This window comes from Panonychus citri, unplaced genomic scaffold (assembly GCF_014898815.1).
Source record: "Panonychus citri isolate SS breed McGregor unplaced genomic scaffold, ASM1489881v1 Contig00135, whole genome shotgun sequence".
Classification (NCBI taxonomy): Eukaryota; Metazoa; Arthropoda; class Arachnida; order Trombidiformes; family Tetranychidae; genus Panonychus; species Panonychus citri.
The window spans coordinates 414727-436359 of record NW_026515540.1 but is presented as its reverse complement, the minus strand read 5'-3'; the positions used below and the strand labels follow the sequence as shown (position 1 = coordinate 436359).

Below are 21633 nucleotides of genomic sequence, written 5' to 3'. Positions count from 1 at the left end.
GTACAACAAATCAATTGGTCCAGTTAATCAAATAAAATCATTTCCTTTCCCCTTTCAAATTTAATCATTTATTATACAATTTAATTCATAATCATTTCTTACCTTTAATCAATTTAACATTCAAATGATAACAATAGAATCACAATTAGTAATTCAGTCTAATTTGATAACCACCAAAGTTTTCATTCAATAATTAAATAACAGAAATAAGTTTTAATTATATCAACAATTTAATTAAGATAAATTAAACAGCAAGTTGAAACAAAAGGCAAAAAAACTTAATTGTTACCATTTTTGATTACAATTAGTTATTATAATACATTTGAAGATTAATTAAAATGCAAATATATATAAATAATTTTAAACCATTTAATTTAATTCAAATTACAATTGCAAACGATTAGTTAATCATTATTAATTGTTGAATAATTTGACTTTTTCTATTGCAATTGAATTAGTATCAATTTGCTAATCAATCATTGAGCATTAAATTGTTTGCTGTTGTTGCCTGTAAAAAAAACGGAAGCGGAAAAGGAATTGATGAATTTCATTCTAATCCCAATATACTAATATTTCAATTATAATAATATAATTAAAGTAATCAAATCAAATTTAACCGTGAAATTAATCATTTTGGTGATTTAATAACAGCAAGAAACAAAAAAGTAAACAATATTATGATACAATTTGGTTGGAAGGAGTAAAATAAAACAATTAATCAAAACTTTCTCTCATCATCAATTTAATTCAGTTGTCTGATTGTTGTAAAATCTCAATCAATTACAATAATACTTATAACTCTTACATCATTTGTTTCGTAAAGTTTCAATTCGATACTTGGACTGATTAGAGTTTAAGAACTTTTGAAAAGTTCTAAGGTCATCGGTGAGATCAATTTCTCTGGGAATTCATTTAGAGGTCAATTCTCCGAGCAATGACCTTGAACTCTTTTTTCTGAAGACCTTCAATTCTCAATAGTAACTGTACGAAGTTTGCACTTAATAGCTTGATTACTTGTCGAGTTATTTGACGTGTGTAAAAAGTAATTGTACATCCCAATGTTAGTTGACCAATGGGCAAGATTAGTCGAGTTTAATTGTTTAGTTAATTGTTGACAGTTTAGAAAAATGTTTCTCGTGATACAACTTTAGATAAATTGTTTCCTCTGATTACTTGGCTTCCATTCATTTTCAATGAATGATTATTGTTGTTTCCATTTAGATAATTGGTTTTGTTATTATTATTATTATTTCCTGGGGCATTATTGGTGTTCAGGGTGTGGTTAACGGTGTGAGCTGATGCCCGTCTTTTGGTAAAAAGATGAGAACTGTAGACACAAGGATTTATCACAGAATTGAGGACTGCAAAGCAAAATAGTACGTCCATTATAAGACTATTTGTTGACCGATAGGAATCAGGGTTGAACTGGAACCAAAGGACAACAAAAGTATAAGGTGTCCAGCAACAGACAAAGGCCAATGCTACGATTGAGGTTATCCTAAGAGTCCGTTTTTCTGCTCGCTGGTAAACATTGATTCGTTGTTCACCATCGTTATTGGTTCGTGTTGAACCATCCGAGACCATTTCCATGGTAATATCTGATTTCCATGAAAGAACAAAAAGAAAATTAATAACTCAGACCACAGTTAAATTCATTTCAATTACACTCATCACGAATGTATTAGAACTTTTTTTATCTCTTTTTTTCAATCTAATTGGATAAAAAGAAAATTATTCAACTAATTATACTCACTGACTTCTCGTTGTGAACTAAGAGCAGCGATGATGCGAATGTAACAGAAAAGGGTAACAAAAAAAGGCACAAAATACATAATACATAAGGTGAATATCTGGTAAACTGTTTCCTTCCATTCGGTGTCAAAATAACCACGAGAAAGGCATTGGGCGAATGCTGGATAATCAGGGTGCCTTCCGATGTGAAATATAAATGCCTTGAGGGGATTAGAAGAAATAAAGAAAACGTTTCAAAATTCAATAGAAATTACATGAGAAATGACATTGTAAACATTGAGATTCTTTAAGTGTAAGAGAAAACTTTTCTTCATTATCCCTGAAGATCAGAAATTCATTCATTTAATTAAAACTCATCATCATTACCTAAGTGAATGAAGATTAAATCTCATGTGGGAATTTAATCTTCATCTAAAAAAGATAACATTGTCTTTAGCTGTTCCTCATCTTAATGATTAATGGCCAGCCTTTTGTAAAACTATCGCCATGATGAAATATTTCAAGCATCACCTTTGAGATATAAGTAGTGACTTTCATAAGATAATAATCATTTAAATGACTGATAATCTAATGATAAACAACAATAAACAACCAAGTAGTTGATTAATAAACCATAGTATTGTTTATACAGGGATATTCAGCTATTTTCATCATGTTTTTTTTTTCAATTTTCTCGGTAACTGTAAGTCCTAGAGATATGAGACTTTGCTGGTATGAACTTGAGCGATAACTAATGGTCAAGCCACTCGTACGTGATTTCTTAAAGGCACAATTGACTTTAAATTCAAGACCTAATCTGAAAAAAAACGATTAAAATGATGAAATGCTCTTCAAATGTCCTTCAAATATGTTAGCTCACCAATCTCAAATGAACTTGGTCCTTCAGTTCACTTCAGTCTCTAGGAATCATAACAGTTACAAAGAAAATCGTAAAGAGCAATGGCGAAAATAGTCGAATACCCCTGTATTTGTCCGATTCAGTTGACAATCATGAAAGTGATTATATCTCCATGTTCTTATCCTCATCATATTCATTGTTCATCATGCTTTCTAATGTTTATACTATTAAATATATATTGACTTTACCCTTAAGCAAATGAGAGTGATAAACTTTGTCATCTCTTTTTTATCATCAAATACATGTGAATGTAAATGAATGTACATACACATGTATATTCATTATCCTCATAGAAAACAATCAGTCTCATGTAAATGAGCACAATCAATTGAATTGTCAGAATTAAAGACAAATACAACTTAAGGAAATTGGAAAGGAAAGAAAAAATTAGAAACAATTTATCATATATTTGTGAACAATGTTTCTATCTCAATTGAAACTATTGTTAATTAACCACAATCGATTAATTTAATGGGTTATAATCAATGTGAATAGTTAAAAACAATTCCATGATTAGTTTTTCCAAATCTAATTGTGATTATAATCTAGTGAGTTAAGAGTTTCCTGATTTTTATCTTTGTATTATTAATATTTTGATAACTTGGAATCAGGAAATTAACAGGAAAACCAATCTAAACGAAAGAAGTTAATCTTAATTATAACTAGAATGTTTAATAATCAAGAGAATAGGAATTTAATTCAGTTCAAATTCATTCAATGATAATGTTAATCTTTTACTCTTTTAAATTATCACCAATCGAAAAGTTATTAATATTAATGTATTCCAATACTTTCATGATGAAAAATAAGATTTTCAAAATTAGAATTCATTACCTCCGGATTTAAGCTTCAAGTAGCATATAAATATTATTTGATAGCCATTGATCAGTTATGATAATCTCTGTTGATATTAAATTATTATTATTCTAATGAAAGTGGTTGAGGCAAAAAAAGAGGAAAGTTACAATTCTGTATTTGGATGATTAGAAATAATTGGATTACAATTTCAGGCTTCAATTGGTAACAATTTAATACAGGATATAAATACACCTAATAGTTAATGAAGACATCATGAGCTATTAAATTATCACCCTTATGTCTGGCTGAGAATTAATTAAAACAAATTTAGAAATTGGTAAATTGTGATTGAATAACATGAAGGTCACCTTTCAATGAGAATGAAATTTGTTGAAGGGCTGATCATATGTACTTTGATAAAGGATTTAGTAAAGTTTGTGAGTGAAAAAGAAAGAGAAAAAGAAAGAGAAAAGAAAGAGATGGTGTCTTGCTTTGTGTACTTTTATATTCTACTATCTCTGATTCTTGAGTGCTAGAAACTTTAGTAAGGTTATTTTCTGAATTATTCACTTAGTCCTCGTGAAAATTTGAAAAATTGTCAATAACTAACAACGAATCTATTTGATAGTAACTTTTATGGTTCCAGAATGTTATTATTGCAACTGACATTGAACTTTGGATAATATTGATCATGAAAGCTATTCAGTTGCTTTTCATGAGTATATATATCTCAGAATAACTTTTTTTCTCATTACAAATCATAAACAATGTACATACTTATGAATACATACAGTTTGATCCTTATCGATAGTAATATAAAACTCTCATGGTTACCATGAAATTCAAAAATATCATCAACTCATCCAATTATCATTCTGTAACTCTCTATCTTAAATTGTTGATCAAATCAAGTTTGAAAACTCAAGTCATGAACTTTTTCCCCTGAACAAAACTAATGGTTGATATAAACTCTCATCTAAATTGTATGATTTTTACATGTAATCAATTGTTGATTTAAAAATCATGTTAATATTTGATTGCGTTGTCTGGTAATCATCGTTAACATGATTACCAATACATGAACAATTTATAAACAATTTCCAATTGAATTCATCTAATTGATTAATAAGGTTGAGTGTTAATTGTTGATCAGTTGTTTCTTGATTGTACTTGTTGATTAACATTAACAAGTTACTTTCAAGATATTCATGCATTGGAATCATTCAGAGTGTCAACACTGATGAATTAAACATTTTATTCATCTACAGAATGGATAAGAGCCCTTGGAATTAATTTCCACCCTGTATTGTTCCCAATCTATCCAATTGATGTATTTACTTTTAATATTTGTACTATTAACAAATTAAGAAAAGTTTAATTATCTTCAATGATAAAAAAGTTCTAAATGTTTTTTTCATATGCAAATCATTTACTAGTATTTTTCGTACTAGACGATTAACTAATTAACTTTAAATTTAATTAATTCAACTGATGGCATGATAACTATTTTTGTCAACATGATGATGATCATTTGTCTTGTTGATAATTAATTGATTTGTATGGATTTTTTAGCCAGAAAAAAGTAACCTCAAGGCTTAATGGTAAAAGAAAAGCTCATGTATTGGATAACTGAATGATGTTCATGGTGTTCATGACAATGAAAATGATGATAATGATACTTGAGAAACTGAATGTTTGAAAGTTAATCAGTTGAAAATATAATTGATCCACCATGAGATAAGGTTATAAGCTTTTGTATTATATTCTGGACTATGGTCACTCTCAGAATTTCATCAACTTCACCTTGAGAAGAAGTTTTTTGTTTCATTTTCACCAATGGAACATTTTCTGGAGCAAATTGATCATCACTCTGTCTTTTTTCATTGTTATACTCGAAATTTAATCAAAACCTTCACCAGAATAAGGGACGAAAATCTTGACCATTACGATCAGTGACTTTAAATGGTTCCAAGGTTTGACCCAGATTATCTGATTCAAAGAAATGGATCACCAAAATTTTTGTTACTAATTCTTATTCCCTTGTTAATCTAATGAATTACAGGGTGGATAATATTTAATAAAAGCAACACTCTGCTGATAAGTTAGCCAGAATTTTTCATTAGCTCTTATTGAGAAAACTTGACCAGCCGATTAGGTTTCATCAAGAGATTCAAAGGATTTAATACTTTTTACTTTGTGATTGAAAAGAGTAGGAAGTTAACATTCTCATAAAGGATAAGCAATCTAAAGGTAATTTAATCAGAAATCATCATCATGAAAAATGAACAAAGCGAAAAAGTTGAATGAAAACTATTTCAATGGCTCATCATTCACCATTTTTATTCTGATTAAAAACTTTCTAATATTACATAAGTTTCATGTTCTGATCGAAATCTGATCAACATGAATTAGCAAAGGAAAAATAGACTCACCAAGGTGAAAGAAAGTCATAAATAAATAAACAGAAAATGAGACCTTCCCTGTTTATCTGATTGATATTCATTTTCATGAACAATTGAACTTGAAAACTATATATTTCATTATGAAAATAATCATCAATTATGTTTTTCATTTCTTTTTCCCTGTTGTATCATGATAAATCAAATTTTATACCCAGTGTGTGTGTTATAAGTTAATCCTTGCAGTTAGTTAATAACAATCGTTATTTTTGTCCTTTGAGTGTTAATCCTTTAGTAACATGGATGATTATACCTTATGTGTCCATCTTTTACACAGAAAAACTGACGAATTGATTTCCTGAAATCTTGAAAAAATGTGATCTTTATTATTAATGCTCAAGGTGGATCGATTTGACTTCACTACAGGTAAGATGCAAATTCTTTTTTGTTAAATTTCCACTTTCTTCAGGGTTAGCAATAGGGCAATGTTGAAAACTTTTAGTTTTATCTCCCACGGCATCTCATTAGCTAGGACTAATCAAACACTGAGCTTGGAAATACTGATTCCTGACCATGGAAATTGATTTTTAAACCATGTTAACGCTAGACTAACATGGAGAACAAATATGAAACACGTTCATTTGACCGTTTATTGTTGTGACTGTTGTTTTTTTATGATCGGTTGGCTAAAAAATTAATTGAAAATTAGTGGTAAAAACGAAAAAGCAGGGGAAAAGACCTCAGGAACAATTTCCTAATTAAATTAATATTGAATTGATTTGACTTCAACTTGATTTGAACCCAAAATCAAAGAATCGGGAATCAACTAATCGAGATTGGTGAAACAACTTTTTAGTCTAAACTCGGAATCGGTCTGATCTCAGAATTAGTTGATCACTGTTTTTAATTACGGTTGGTGAATATGGGCCTAAGACATTGAAAAGAATAGACAAGAATCACTATGGTTTGAGATATTACGAAGAAAAAAGCTCACCTTTTTTAGTGGGATGGTAAATATATTAGATTGCACAATTTTTCTATAACTCTGATGGGTACCTTTTTGCCAAACACCACTAACAGTAGTTCCTCTAGCCTCCTCCTAGCAGAAGCAGGTTCCTTGATACCTTTTTGATACTAACGAGCATTCATATGACTAATGTGATAAAAAATAGTAGAAATTTTCTGGTAGAATAACCCGATAAACCGATTACCAATTTTTAAGAAACAGAAAAAGTCTATTATAATTTTAAGTTTTTCGCTAGCGTGAAAAGTATCACAATTTTTTACATTGATATTAACTAATTTTTTTTCTATTTGTAATAGAATAATTACTAACGAGACTGTGACCATAGGTGACTATGGCCAGGTCACATTATGGTGATTAATTCAAGTTTCAGATCACTTTCGTGATAATAATGATAATGATCTGATGATAATGATGCTCCCTAAGTATCGCATATGTATCTAGTATATACAAATGTATCTAATATGTAATATTCATTCTCTCTAACTTTTATTAAAAAGATAAAGGATTAAAAGTTAAACTTAAGTACATAATTGAAAAATCATTTCATATTCTAGGATTACAGTGGAACTTGCACCAACTCCTTATTGGTATTCTGGTGTCCTCTGTCATTTGAGAACTCATTTTCCTCTTCAAGTTCAACACATTATCAACACTTTGGTGAGTTTCTATCTCTAGTGGAATATGTAATTAAATATCATTGATGGAGATTGACTAATTAATTTTTTCGTTTCAGAATCCATTCCGGATCAAAGCAAATCAAGTTTCTTTCAATTACAACGATCGAGATGTTCCCAATGATCCATCAATCACACCTCTCTCTCTAGATATTGGAAACAATTGTGATCATTGAACACAATAAAATGGTCACTTTTATTCAGAATTGTTTTTCTTTGAGGTCTTTTGCGCTGACGTAAATTGAAAACAAACTCATAATCATCCATTTATCATGAAAACATAAACAAAAAACGAGTGAATAAAGCATGGAAAAGTCAAAATTAAGAGTTAATCGTGGTAATTGTCATGATTAAATTTTGATCATGACTTTTTCTAAATTCAAAAATCAAATGTAGATGATTTCGATTGGTGAAACAACAATTTGAGCTGAGAGCAATTGATCACGGTTGGCGAAGAAAGATTTTTTGATCCTCTTATTAAATTGACCTAAACTTAAACCTAGCCTCAAATTTAATTACGGTTGGTGAATACAAGCCTCAATATCAATCTTGTCACAAATGAAGATTTTCATTGAAATTTACTTTTGCATGGTGCAAAGTTATTATTCAGCTAGTCAAAGTCTCAGAACTCTTGAGTAATTCAGGATGATAGTTGAATAACACGAGAAAAATTTCGGCGATACAAGATGAACTCTTATCTTAACCATGAAGAGTGGAAAAAAATATTTTTATAATTCATGAGATTCTCAATCGACGTGAGACAAACGAAAAAAGTTCACAAGTTGTATTCACTGATAATTGGAAACATTGAGAATGCTGAATTAATTGTTTTGAGCTTTTTTTTCCTCGGGAAATCATGAGGAGAGACAAAATTGTTGAAAGTCTTTTCCAATACCTTAGTGAAGAAAAGTCACTATTTTACTCAATTTTCTACAAGAAAGTTTGTTCATTTTCATCATGTATCTTGAATTCTGTCCATGAACATGATGTGTCGCTCACATTAACTCTGTTTCAAGAGTGATACATGTTTCTCTTGTCCAAACATCATGATGATGATAAAATCATAGGCTTATAATCTAGTTGATGAAAATGGTCTCAAAAGTAACAAAACATTACCTTTAATCATCATGTTTATGTTCAGATGATTTCATAATGATGGGATTTTAATCTGTTGATGTCCTAGGATCTTCAACATTCATCGACCAGCATATAAAACATGCTGACCATTAATTTCCTGATCAATCATTTTGCTCTAAGAGAAATTGTTACTCTTGGAACTTTTTTTTACCATGCAAAATATTTTTCTCTGCTCTGACCAATCGATATCCTTTAACTGACCATTGCGCTTGCATATCATCTTCAATCTAATTACTCCATTAATCAGATAATCTAATTTGATTCTTTCATCTTAATCAGGTTTCGAAGTCTAAAACTATCCAAACGGATGAATTCATCATAAAAATCATGTAATTATCGATGAACTGAATTGATGCATGTATATAACGTGATAGTTACACAAAAGATTTGAGTCATTCTGAAATTCAAGTTAATTAGGTTTCTACTTTTCTAAATTAATTACAATATAATTAACGAGAGTTTAAAAAAGTTGACGGTTTTTGGAGTCACAGCACAATACAATTGCAAATAAATTCCAAGTATTGATTACAATTAAATTGATTTCGTATCTATCGTATTCGGTATCTAATCACATCAAGCTATCAAAAAGTTCAACTTTAGATTTGATTAACAAAAAATCACGATTAAATCAAGAGTTGAATGAATGGTTAATCGATCGTCCATTTTCACCAATTAGTGTAAGTGATTAATTGTAATCGTATAAAGAATTTACTCTGTAAAAGTTTTGAAAACGTGACAATCAATTAACTAATCTAATAATCACTGTGGTCAGTTAACCAATCATAGCATGTAATTAATCATCAATGTTCATCAACTTCTATTGTTACAATTAACATGAATAATGAATCGATTATGATAAAGATGATTACGAATCAAATGACTTATTCATAATTATCTATTAATAATTAGTTAGACAATTAAAAGTCAAGATCAAATCGGATTAGATGAGATCTAAATTGTATCAATTATCATGGTGACAGCAATCTTTCATGATGATTGAAAGCAATAATATTGAACTCGGTAAAAACTTATGTTTCTCCAAGGCTTTAGGACATTTTGATGACCAGTGATGACCACTGACGATGATGGTGATTAAATAGAGTGATAAAAATCAACAACAATCTTGTCACCAAAATGATTACGAAAAAATCAATTCAATGGAATCGTTTGTCTCTCATGAATCTCATATTGTTGGTAGAAAATATTTTTTGCTCATGATTGAGAAGCAAAATTTAATCATCGTGTTGATTTATTAAGTCGATTAATCAATCAAATAATTAATTAGCTAATAAACTATATGATGAAAGAGGAAACTGTAGATGTTGTTGTTAATGAAAAGAGTTACAATTAGAATTTAATGTTTTCGCTGAAAAAGAAAACAAACAAAATTCTGGCTCTATGATTAACGATAATTCTGATGAAATTATGACAATGTTAAAGATTTTGATTAATTTTCTACTTCAACCAGAGGAAATTGATTAATACAATTTGACCTGATTGTGAGTCTATGATCTATTATTAATTACTCAATAGCAATTAACCAATTAGAAATTCTTCCATGATCAAGGTTGAATACCATTAATTAAATCATAATGAGCTCATTTCTCTTCAGGGTGATACATTTGTACTCTCGCTGATGGCGACGATTATCACTGAGCCCTGATGATGGAAAAATAATAATAATAAAGAAAAATGTTTCGAAATTATCGTCATTTCGATAACTACGAGAAAAAAAGTCAGAAAAAAGTTTCGAAAGTTGGAACTTATTATTATTTGAGGTTATTACTTTTTCTTCAATTCAGACTCTCAGAAAACTCTATGAGACAATAACTCAGCTTATTCATGATGATTAAGACTCAAAATTGTCTAATAATTTACTTTAGATTGTTAAACTTTTGTAACATTTTTTTTTCTGTTTCTCTAGGAAAATGAATTAAATTGGATTAGCAAATGGATTAAGAACTGATGATCGAATTGAGGTGAAAGAAAAAGACAAAGAAATTTCGCCAATGGTATTAGAACTAAAATATATGTTTCGAAAGTTTTAATGTTCTTTCATAAATATTTTGGAGTTGGAGATAAAAATATCTACGAATTCACCAATTAAGCTTGACCTTTATTCGAGAATGTTCAAAATAAATTATAATAACTCCATGCAACTAATAGATATGTTATGCCTACAATCTGGAAATTATCATGAATCAACTGATTCAACTTCATGAAGATAGATTGACTCACTCAAATTAATATTAGTTGGAGGAGTAAAAAACGGAAGAAAAAAGTTCATTTGATAATAATTATGATAAATTGATTCAAATGAAAAAAGTTCACAAATTCAAATGAAAACTCTAAGGTTATAATCATACGATCATGTTGATTGATGTCTTGTAAATCATTAATATCTTATTGAATTACTGTTATTATATTTGTTGCTTTTTCCCTCAATTTTCATTGCTATAATTATCATCATTACGATTTCATAGAGAGAGATATTGAATGGTCAATGTTTCATTTATTTACCAATAACATGATAACTTGTATGTGATCTTGTGCTCTTTGTTTATCAGCTTCTATTATCAATACATTGATATAATTAGGGTGATAAAAAAAGCTCACGAAAATGGTCAACTGGTCATCTTTTGTGATAAGAATCAATTTCATGGACAAAAGTAAATTAAGCTCATTTGTTGTTCCATATTATTTTCGGTAATATTACAGTTCAATGATCAATCGTGGGGATTGATGACCATGGGATAAGACAAAATGATTCACCCTGATTCATGTAATCGTTAAGGTCAAGAGTTAATATGATAAAGATGGACCAAGGTAAGAACCCTGTTATTGAATATTTTTATGTTCATTACTATTTACCGATGATAATATTAAGTTATTAACAATTACGATAAGTCATCGGTGTGAGAAAAAAAAATCAGAGAATCCGATTGACCATCATATTCAATTTATTTTGATTTCCGGGTTCTCAATATTATCTGTTCAGAACTTTTCGAATAAAATTTTTCTACTTTTTTCTATCTCTTTTTCTATTATTACATTTTCTCATTCAATGATTCAATTTACTATCTGTTCATTGAGTAATCATGTTAATCATGCTTATGAATAATTTTTCTTATTCAATTGTTGATCAGTTAAATTATTCAGTTGGTCAGTTCTATATCTTATCAAACTGCCCATTGAAATATTGACCTTCTCCCTATCATTTCATGTGAATACCGATTCAGATATACAACCGATTCTGGTAAATAATGACGACAATAACACAATTTACTGACCATTCCAATAAATCACAGAATATGTTTCTGACCATTATACTTGGTTGTTTGTTTTTTTCCAATTGAATTGCAAATTTTTGTTTGCATCATGATGACCACGATCGTTATGTATGAGGTTATAATGGTGTTGATAATAATGACCAGTAAAGATATGACGAGGTTACAATTTACTTTTGACCATTAGATTAACATGTTAAGAGTCATAAGAAATCATGACAGTTCATGGTAACTGTTCAGTGAATGAAAATAATATTATTAAGATACAATTTTGTTACTCTTTCCACTTGACCAATTCAATCCAAATCATTAGATTAACAAGAGATTCACAGAATAAAATTATTCCTTAATAATCATAACAAAGCAAACCTATTGTCCACTCTTTCACCATGATGATGACCATCAACAAAGATTGAAACTGAAACTTTTATTATCAACAACAGATTGTTTCAAAACTGTGAAAACTTAAATGGATCAAAAGTTTACTAACAACTTTTTTCTTCTTCCATGTTTTCAACTCCACGAGGAAATTATTATCGCTCACTGAGTAATCTAAGGTGATCTTTGTGTGTGTGTGTGTGGATAATATCAATTGATAACATTGAGAGAATCATGAAACATGTTCATATTATACTCTGGCTTATTTTCAGATAAAATTACATAGAAACTGAATCCCTAGGAAACTCATATAAGTTGGAATGAAGTTTTCACTTCTCTTGAAAAATTTTCATCACTGAACCAAGCACATCATTATCCACCCTGTCTCACCATCATTATCATCATGAAACTTATTGAATCATAAAATTGAAGCCAACAAGTTCAAATGGCTGATTACCAATAAATCACAGTTACAATTGTACAATGGAAACATGGATTATATCAATAGCAAGAGATTCAATTTGTTGATCTAACTCAATTTACAATTAGATTCGATGATCTAAAAAAATTAACATCCTTTTCCGTATCCTCTATCATTTATATAACTGATATCTGTCATTTTCATCACAATCTCTATGATGGTTAACTGTTTCTTCATTGAGTTCAGAACTTTTTTTTTCATCTCATTTTCAGTTCTCCGATCATCATTATGTCAGAATGGAATCGATTCAAGTTATAACGCACCATTTAAGGCAAAAATACTTATTATATCATCATCCTCATCACTACCACAATAACAACAACATCTCACCCACTTTACAGGTAGGAAACCCTGAGAGATTGTAAAGTGAAATCTCAGAACATTTTCGTTGAAACAATTCAGAGTAATTCCAACTTTATTCACATGTATGTGACTACATGTTCATCATGTCTGGGATGGGAATTTTGATCATGATAAAGTTTTACTTCCTGGGTTTGAATAAAAACTTGATAACTAATAACATTGAAACAAAAGGGAAATGCACCAAATTTCACCAAGAAAAAGGTAATGTCTATATTGTTATTATTATTTTTATCTAAAATTTACATGATAAGTTTACAGTTACTTGTTTACAATTCCTTTTATATTACAGGCATTCAGGGAATTCATAGGAATTATACCAGGAAATCAAGTTGATGTTCTAAGTTTATTCAGTCTTATTCTTACCTTATTCAGCAAGTATCGTTCTGTTTTATCATTAGATTAACTTGATTGCTAGTGGTTTGTTTTATTAATATTATAACTTGGACCCAATTCTTGAGGGTGATTATGTTATCGACTATTATTATCACAGTGAGAAATATTTTTCGTTAACGTTAATCGTTCATTGGTAAAGGTTAACAGTGTTTACAGTAAAGAGCAATTTAACTTGTTTATTATTGTTTTCTAACGATAACTCTGCTATTAATTAAGCAATACTCTCAAGAAGAAAAAAGAGCTTCCATTAAATAACAATTACTATTGGATGATAATCTTCACTTATAAGCCAAATAATAATCTAATCAAACGATTAATAACTTCCGTTCACAGTTAATAATATTTTCCATCCATCAAGTCGATCTGTACTTTCGTGTACAGTCAGTGGTATATTCATTTGTATGCTCTGAACAGTAAACAATATGAGCTGAAATTTTTTCTTCATCTTTTGTGTTCCATTCAAGATACTAATAGCTCATGATCTGTTTCAAGTATTTGTCACCAAAAGCTGATAGGATGGCACACTACACTTCCTGATAGAATTTGGAAAATGATGGAGAAAAAAAAGAGAATTTATCTCCGAGTCTATTGACCACTCACTGAATTCATTTGTTATTATTATCATGGAAACAATAATATCGAACATAATTGAACTTGAACAAATTGCAAGTGAAGGTTATCCATGGATTGAGTTGATGGTCAGATTTGGAGAGGTAAATAAAAGATTGTTTTTAATAGTCAATAGTTTTCTAGTAGGAAATGACTACAGAATTGATTTGACATATTTCAAAGTGATTTACCAAGTGATCAATTCAGTTTTTTGTTCAATTCCGTTCATGAATTTACAGAACAAGAAATAGAAAGAAAAAAAAACTGGAAACATGTTGATAAGACACTTTCCAAGTTTATATTGAGTCTAATATTTTATGAATTGAATGTCAATACACAAAATCATCTCATGAAAAATAAAAGGGTTACAAGGATAATCATTTACTGTTGATGATAATAATGATGTTAAAATAAGCAAAAGGGTTGAAAATTTCAAGTATTATTCATGATGAATGACATGATCATGATCCCTAAATAATCAGAAAGTGTACAAAAATTTGAATGTAAGAACAATCAAATTCCCAATGTAATTATACTCATTCACCATTTTATTATTTATTCATCATGTGTAAAAATAGTTTCAAAGGTATATAAATGATGATCCATCAACAATTCAATGAATTCCCACCGGCGGGGTGATAGGAATTGAATCAAACCTTCCCACTCGTCTCTCGAACAAAAATAACTGTAAAAATACAGGAAGTAAATTGAACCAATTCATGGACAATTTATGATTACGAGTTTTCTCGAACAAGTTTCACTTTTTGATTGAGCGCAAATTTAAAAAAAAAATCATTAACCAAATTCAATAGGAAATAATTTGTGATTATTATCATTGGAAATGTTCATTTAAATCTAATTATCCTGACAAGTAAAGTAACCTGGGAGAATTAGAGTTGAGAAAGCGAAAAATATTATCCAAGAATTTTCAGAATTTCTCATTTACTTAGATCAACAATCTCCAATTTTCCGGGTGTTTACATGATAATTTCCCCCTGAATATTTACATACCTTAACAGATATTAAATTAGAAACTGTTTCCTTGTTTATAATATTTTATTTTTCTTTCTATTGTTCATTGTGATATCAAATTATTGTTTCAATTTTTAATGTTGACAAGAAATTTTTTTTTCTGCTGTGCTGTTTAAAAATGTATAACTTTCATGAAATAATCTGAATAAAATTCAACAAGAACAAAAGTTACATGAGCATCTTCATTCATTTCAATCCCTTTTAAGTAAACATTTAATCATTGTGCCATTTTCAATCAACAAAATGACAACAAACTTGACATCACAACTAAGTTATCATCATCACTCTTCATGATATTCAACTATTATTTTTTTACTCGGTTTTCTTGCTGCATCACCAATTTCATGATCATCAGATAATCACCCTTAATATTTAATGATTATCTAGACTGAAGATATATTCAAGTTTACATTGATTATAAAGCATTAGCAATGATAAAAGTGATTACAAAATGATTTACATGGTCGAGCTCAACATGATTAACTTGATAACTTTTCCTATCAGAGTTATGACTCTGAAGATTAGTCAATACACAGAGATGAATATATGTATTTTCTACCCGATTTTAGATGAACTTTATTATCTTATCATCTTAATATCACAATTTCTTTCCATCTATTCTCATTGCATCTTCATCATCTCTACCCTAAAGTTGAGAAGCTTATTTTTACTGCAATCGGAATCATTTTCTTATCCTTTCTGAAGACAATCCTAATTTGTCCCTTTAGACCAAAAGGATCTCATGATCATTGGATGTATCATGATAGTGATTGAGAATATGGGTCAGAATGAGAAGATGAAGATAATAATAATGATAAAGTGATGTTGATAAAGTGAAAATGAAAGATTTCTATTCTGTTGCTCGAAAATTTCAACCTGAGAACATTTTTTTTCCCTCTCAGTAATTTTCTCTCCGCTTTTGCTATTAGCCATCATCACTTTCAACCAATGGTCAAGAATCTTTTTGTTTTTCTTTCTCTCAATTCTTGACCATCATCTTCCTGTTCATCATAATTCATTTCCACCCACACTTTCACTGAGCATTTATCAATAAATTTCTCAATCAATCCTTTATATTGGAAAGACACAAGAGACTCAGTTGAAACTGGACACAGTTACAATAACATGGATATAATAACAATGGTCATCGATGGTCATCATCATCATCATTATAAACATCATCTAGATGGTCATTTGGTAGATTCGATACAAAGAGAACATTAAAAAATACTAGATTTAAAAGTCCATCAGTTGACTGATTTTATTCATATAAATTCACATGAAAATCAAAGGGGAAAAAAAGCAACCATAAGCTTGACTGGACATTTGACATTTTTCATTTGCTTTGCCCACTGGACACTCCAGTGTGTCCATACAATAATAAGGCTAATAAAAAAAGATTCAAATCTACAAATCAAAAACATTTGAATGACAAAACTAATATATATTAGTTTTTCAGGCGATTCTCAGGGAATAATATGAAATTTACTCAGCTGGACATTCAGTGAGTGTCCATTATGTTATCATGTTAATGAGCAATGAATTTTTTCTTTGCATGGAAGAAGAAAAAAAAACAAAATTCTTTCATAAGATTCTGAGTACATGGAAAAAGATATGACAATTCCCTTAGATTTTGTAGTTCTGGTGGATTTTTTTTCCTTTCATCCTGAAGACTCTGGATTCGTATGTAAATAAAACAAACTTCTTGAGAGTGACTTTTATTAATATTAATAGTTACTCTTTCGTTGGTAAACATACAGATTTAGGATAATCATAATCGCTGGACAGTTAATTAACTTTACTGCAGCAACAATTTAGGTTGACTTTCCAACTGACCACTAGATTAACTTTCAATTACTGAAGCAACCGGATAGTCGTATTATTAATGGTTTGTGAATTGTAATCAGGTTGATTGATTTGTACAATTAGCCAAATGATAAAGTTTAATTGTTTCTTCACACTTTTATCATTGCTTGATGTTGTTTATCAATGACAATCTATCCTGTTAATTATCATGATGATTGGATATTTTTGTCTAATCAATGATTAACGATCTGTACTTTGTGATTAAAAACAATGTAATACAAATATAATCATTATAATCTAACGGTAAATTATTATCATTATTATTATGTATGTTTGCAATTAATGGTTACTACTGTATTAATAGATTGAGATAAATTGTTAACTTCTGATGATCTCTCATGATAAATGTGATTAAATCATAAATTCATTCAAATGTAACGATAAAGTTGAGATTTTTTCCCGAAAAACTTTTTCTCCCAAACTCAATCATGATAATTTACAAATGTTCAGTTTCATTATCTTCAATATAAGTAAATCATTTTTCATCATTATCATCATGGTGAATATGAAAAGTTCAATTTTATTGATCATATAAACATTAAAATTATTCGGAATATATTATATATATAAATGCATGTATATCTTCATGGTAGGCCAAGTTCTTGATTCAGATAACAGGAGATAGAGAAAAGATATTTTCTTATTCTTTTCTCATGGAGAAAAATTTCAAATAATGTATCTGAATAAAAGTTGGAACTTTTATTTTATTTTTCCTTAATCAATGTAAATTTAATTCAATCCTCTCAGAAGCAAAACAATCATGAACAATTTATCATGGTAATTACATGATCCTGGTATACACTGAGTTTATGTATCATCATCCTGAACTTTCATATCATGAACTTGAACTGAACAATGTTACTCAATATATTGATCATGGTGATGATAAACTTTTGACAATTGGTAATATTTAATGTGCTCACTTTGATTGACTTTTTTTCTGATACAATTTGAATAATTTAAATTTGTTTCTTCATCAAGAGTCAATTGTTGTTTATATAAATTGATACAATTATCAGTTGCCATTTTGATTGTTTTAATATATTCAACCATCAATCATAATTAACTGATTGATGTTGACTAGTTTTGTTTTTTTTGATTAATTGTTTCACATAATATTAATCATAATATAATCATTAATTGTTCATCTTTAGGATATGAATAATTTTTACAATTTTGTGACTATTTGAATAATCAAAATGGATGATGACAATTTAATCTGATTTGATTATCAATCAAAATTCAATCTCATAAGCAGATATATTAATGTATTCATTATAGTGGACAGATAACTAATTATACTTGACTAATCAGTAATTAAATTGATTGTAATCAGAGTGATAATTTTACTGAATGATAATGAAGCAAAGAGATAATCAAATGAGTCTCATTTAGTTGGTGAACAATTTAAATTCAATCAACTCTGATAATGAGATGTTAATCTTTTGTATACTGGTTGATGAACCTTTAAGAAGAAAGCAAATTAATCAGAATTAACTGATTTAGTTAAATTTAATTCTAATTTTCTCTTGTTTTCCTTTGTTTCGCATTCATGATGAACTTTATTTCTCTCTCTTTTTTTCATTCTATTGAGATTCAAGGTGAGTGTTTGGTGTTTTACTTTGGAATCTGAATTCCAAGATTATTAACCAACCAAAGGAAATAAGAGAAATACCTGTGAACATCTTAATTGTAAACAATCAAAACTGATTATCGATTTAGATTCATTCACCTTTACAAGATGAATGATCATTCAACCTTGAAAGTTGATGATATTTCAACTATTGTGAAAGATGAAATCCATTCCTGAGACAGTCGAGAGAAAATCGTATCAATTGTTGATTATCATGCAAAAAAAAAGTTCAGTGGAAATTCAGTCATGTAGATAAACTTGTATTCGTTTCCTTTCATCAGAAAAGGAAGAGCAAAAAATTCAAATTTCCTCGTCGATCAAAATTCCCATGGACATATAACCTTGTTCAGGTGAAGTTCATTGATGTTCACATGGAAACCTTAACCTATCATTTTCCAATATTCAACCTTTGGCTTGAAAAACTCGAAATATCGAAATATGAAACATTAGAACAATTTTTTTACTTCATCTTCCTTTTCTTACTCCATCGATTTCATTTCAATACCAAATTCATAATATTAATAACATTCAATCGTTATAATGTTGAGTAATATCATGTTCCTATTATGATAACATAATAAGTAACAGTTGAATTCATTACCTTGATTGATTGTTGTTCATCATTAATTTCAATATTTTTCCCCTTCTCTGAATCATGATTATGATAAGTTCCAAAAAATTTAAGTGGAAAACATCATGAAAATAATCAGATTCACTTTTAAAGATTCCCTGTTTTTCCCACCATTTTTTTCCTACATGAAAAGTAAACACTTTAAACTCAATATTCACCTAAATTAATATCTGATTCTAAGTGAAATCATGAAGCTGAATATATGGATATCCGTTCATGAGAGTGAAAAAAAACACTAGACAAACTAATGAACTTTTTTTGCATGATACTTGATTGTTAGATTGTTAAGTTGATTAGTTGAACTTGTAAATTAGCTTAATTATCATTAGTATAATGGATCAAGGGCTAGATCATGATGACTTATTATCAATAGGGAGGAAAACTTTCTCATGGTAAAGTTTCAAGTCATTTAGAAATATATATCATGTCTTTCACCATGAAAATCTGAGCAACGATTCATTGTCATTGAAATTTTATCATTTTTTCATTGAAAATCAAAGACATTCAAAGATAATTCATTTTCTTCACAATCTTAATCAGTAAACATAATATTAATTAGATTTATAATCAAATCGTGCTTCTTATTTTAACATCTAAGATGAAAATAATTAGTAAATGAATGAAGATTAAAGTTTATTTTCATTAAATGTTAATGATTGGATGAATTAATTAATTATCTCTCATTAAGCTGAATACTTAATGTTAATAATAATTCAAAGCATTTTTTTCTTGCTTGATTAGTTGATTTAACCATTTCCACCATGAAGAAATTAAAGTTCATCGGTAATGATGACAGGATAATTATCATCATCTTCATCATCATTATCATTGTCATAATAATGAGATGAATGATAAATATTAGGTTGGGATAAAAAATGAATAAAAAGTTTGAGGTAATTGATGAAATAAACATTTATTTCATGGGAACTACTGAATTTTTCATGATCAATGGTCAGATTTTGATACAATGTTGAATCTTTTTTTGTTTATTTTGAAATAATAATAATAATAATAATTCATTTCTGAAGCTTACCTGAGGTAAAGCGGATAAAGCACTGACCACATACGATGCATGGATTAAAATTGTTTTGCGTTTTTCCCGATTAATGAAACTCAATGGATGGACAAATACAAAATACCTGTCCACCGATATGCAGATTAGCATAACACTGGACAGGTAGACACAAAATATCCTGAAAGTTGAAACAATTTTACACAATATTTCACCCCCATGCCAATAAACGGTAATCCTCCAGATTATCTCGATCAAAATTGTACCAAAAATGACCAACATATCGGCATAATTAAGATGCCGAAGAAGATAATTGATTCTAGCATCACGTTGGCTTTTCTGTCGTTGCTTGAAAAACACCCATAGATTTCCAATAGCACCAGAAACAAAGAGAAGAGAATATAAAATAATCTCAAGCAATGAGTCCTGACGAAGTCCAGAGACAAAATCCTCGAAATCGGATAGATTAACATTAGAGGAAATGTTAACCATTGTAATGTAACTTGTATTATGAAGATTTAGTATCTCAGGCATTGTGATGAAAGGATAAGGATTAAGGATTAAGGATTAAGGGATAGTGGGAGTGGGAATGTTGTATTAAACACCAACAACTATTCAATCAATTAAGATTCAATGGTGAGATTAAAAATAAAATTTAACTGCAAAGTGTCGTTGAATTTCAATCATTATGACAATCGTTTAGTAATTGAAAATCGATTATCAAAATTATAAAGTTTGCCACTTGATGAAGTTGATTTAAGTTAACTGATGATGATAATGTTGTCCAGTTGAATTATGTATAATATAAATGAGATGATATTGCAATCGGTTGGGTTCAAGTTCATCACATTAGTAGGTTACACTTAATGAATCAAAGAGATGAAGGTGGATGAAGAAAAATTGTTTACTCTTACCATGAGGTGGGAATTGTATTCCAATCGGGAATGATGAATAGATAAAGAGAGGAAGAGAGGAAGGAGAACAAGCCAAGAATAGAGATTTCACCATGAAAGTGAGATGATGATGATGTTCATGATGAGAGAATGCGATAAAATTGTTATGAGATGAGAAAAGAAACAGTGAGAGTGTTTATCTTACAGGGAGAACGATAATCATGCGCAACATTGGCTCAAGATTTATTCAGCAAGTTGAGTTTTTTGCATGAATTTTTGGTCAGAAATTCTGAATTCAGGAAAAATTCATAATTTGATCTAACGACTGGTTCAGAATGATTGATTTCTTTTGTATCTCTAATCATTATCA

General features: G+C 29.1%; 1 protein-coding gene across 1 annotated transcript; it reads right to left on the bottom strand.

The window, feature by feature from the left end:
* Positions 1-257: 257 nt before the first annotated feature.
* Positions 258-21397, bottom strand: LOC128391856 (adipokinetic hormone/corazonin-related peptide receptor variant I-like). The gene is made up of 3 exons (XM_053351810.1): positions 20392-21397; positions 1754-1952; positions 258-1598 (listed from the first exon to the last, which is right to left on the bottom strand). The coding sequence occupies exons 1-3, from the start codon at positions 20902-20904 to the stop codon at positions 1120-1122; spliced, it is 1191 nt and encodes a 396-aa protein (XP_053207785.1). The 5' UTR covers positions 20905-21397; the 3' UTR covers positions 258-1119.
* Between the last annotated feature and the right edge of the window lie 236 nt (positions 21398-21633).

Coding starts and splice junctions, on each gene's coding strand:
- LOC128391856 (XM_053351810.1), bottom strand. CDS start 20,904: ATGCCTGAGATACTAAATCTTCATAATACAAGTTACATTACAATGGTT. Junction 1,953..20,391: donor CTTTATCCGCTTTACCTCAG/GTAAGCTTCAGA, acceptor AATCCCCTCAAG/GCATTTATATTTCACATCGG. Junction 1,599..1,753: donor TAGTTCACAACGAGAAGTCA/GTGAGTATAATT, acceptor CATGGAAATCAG/ATATTACCATGGAAATGGTC.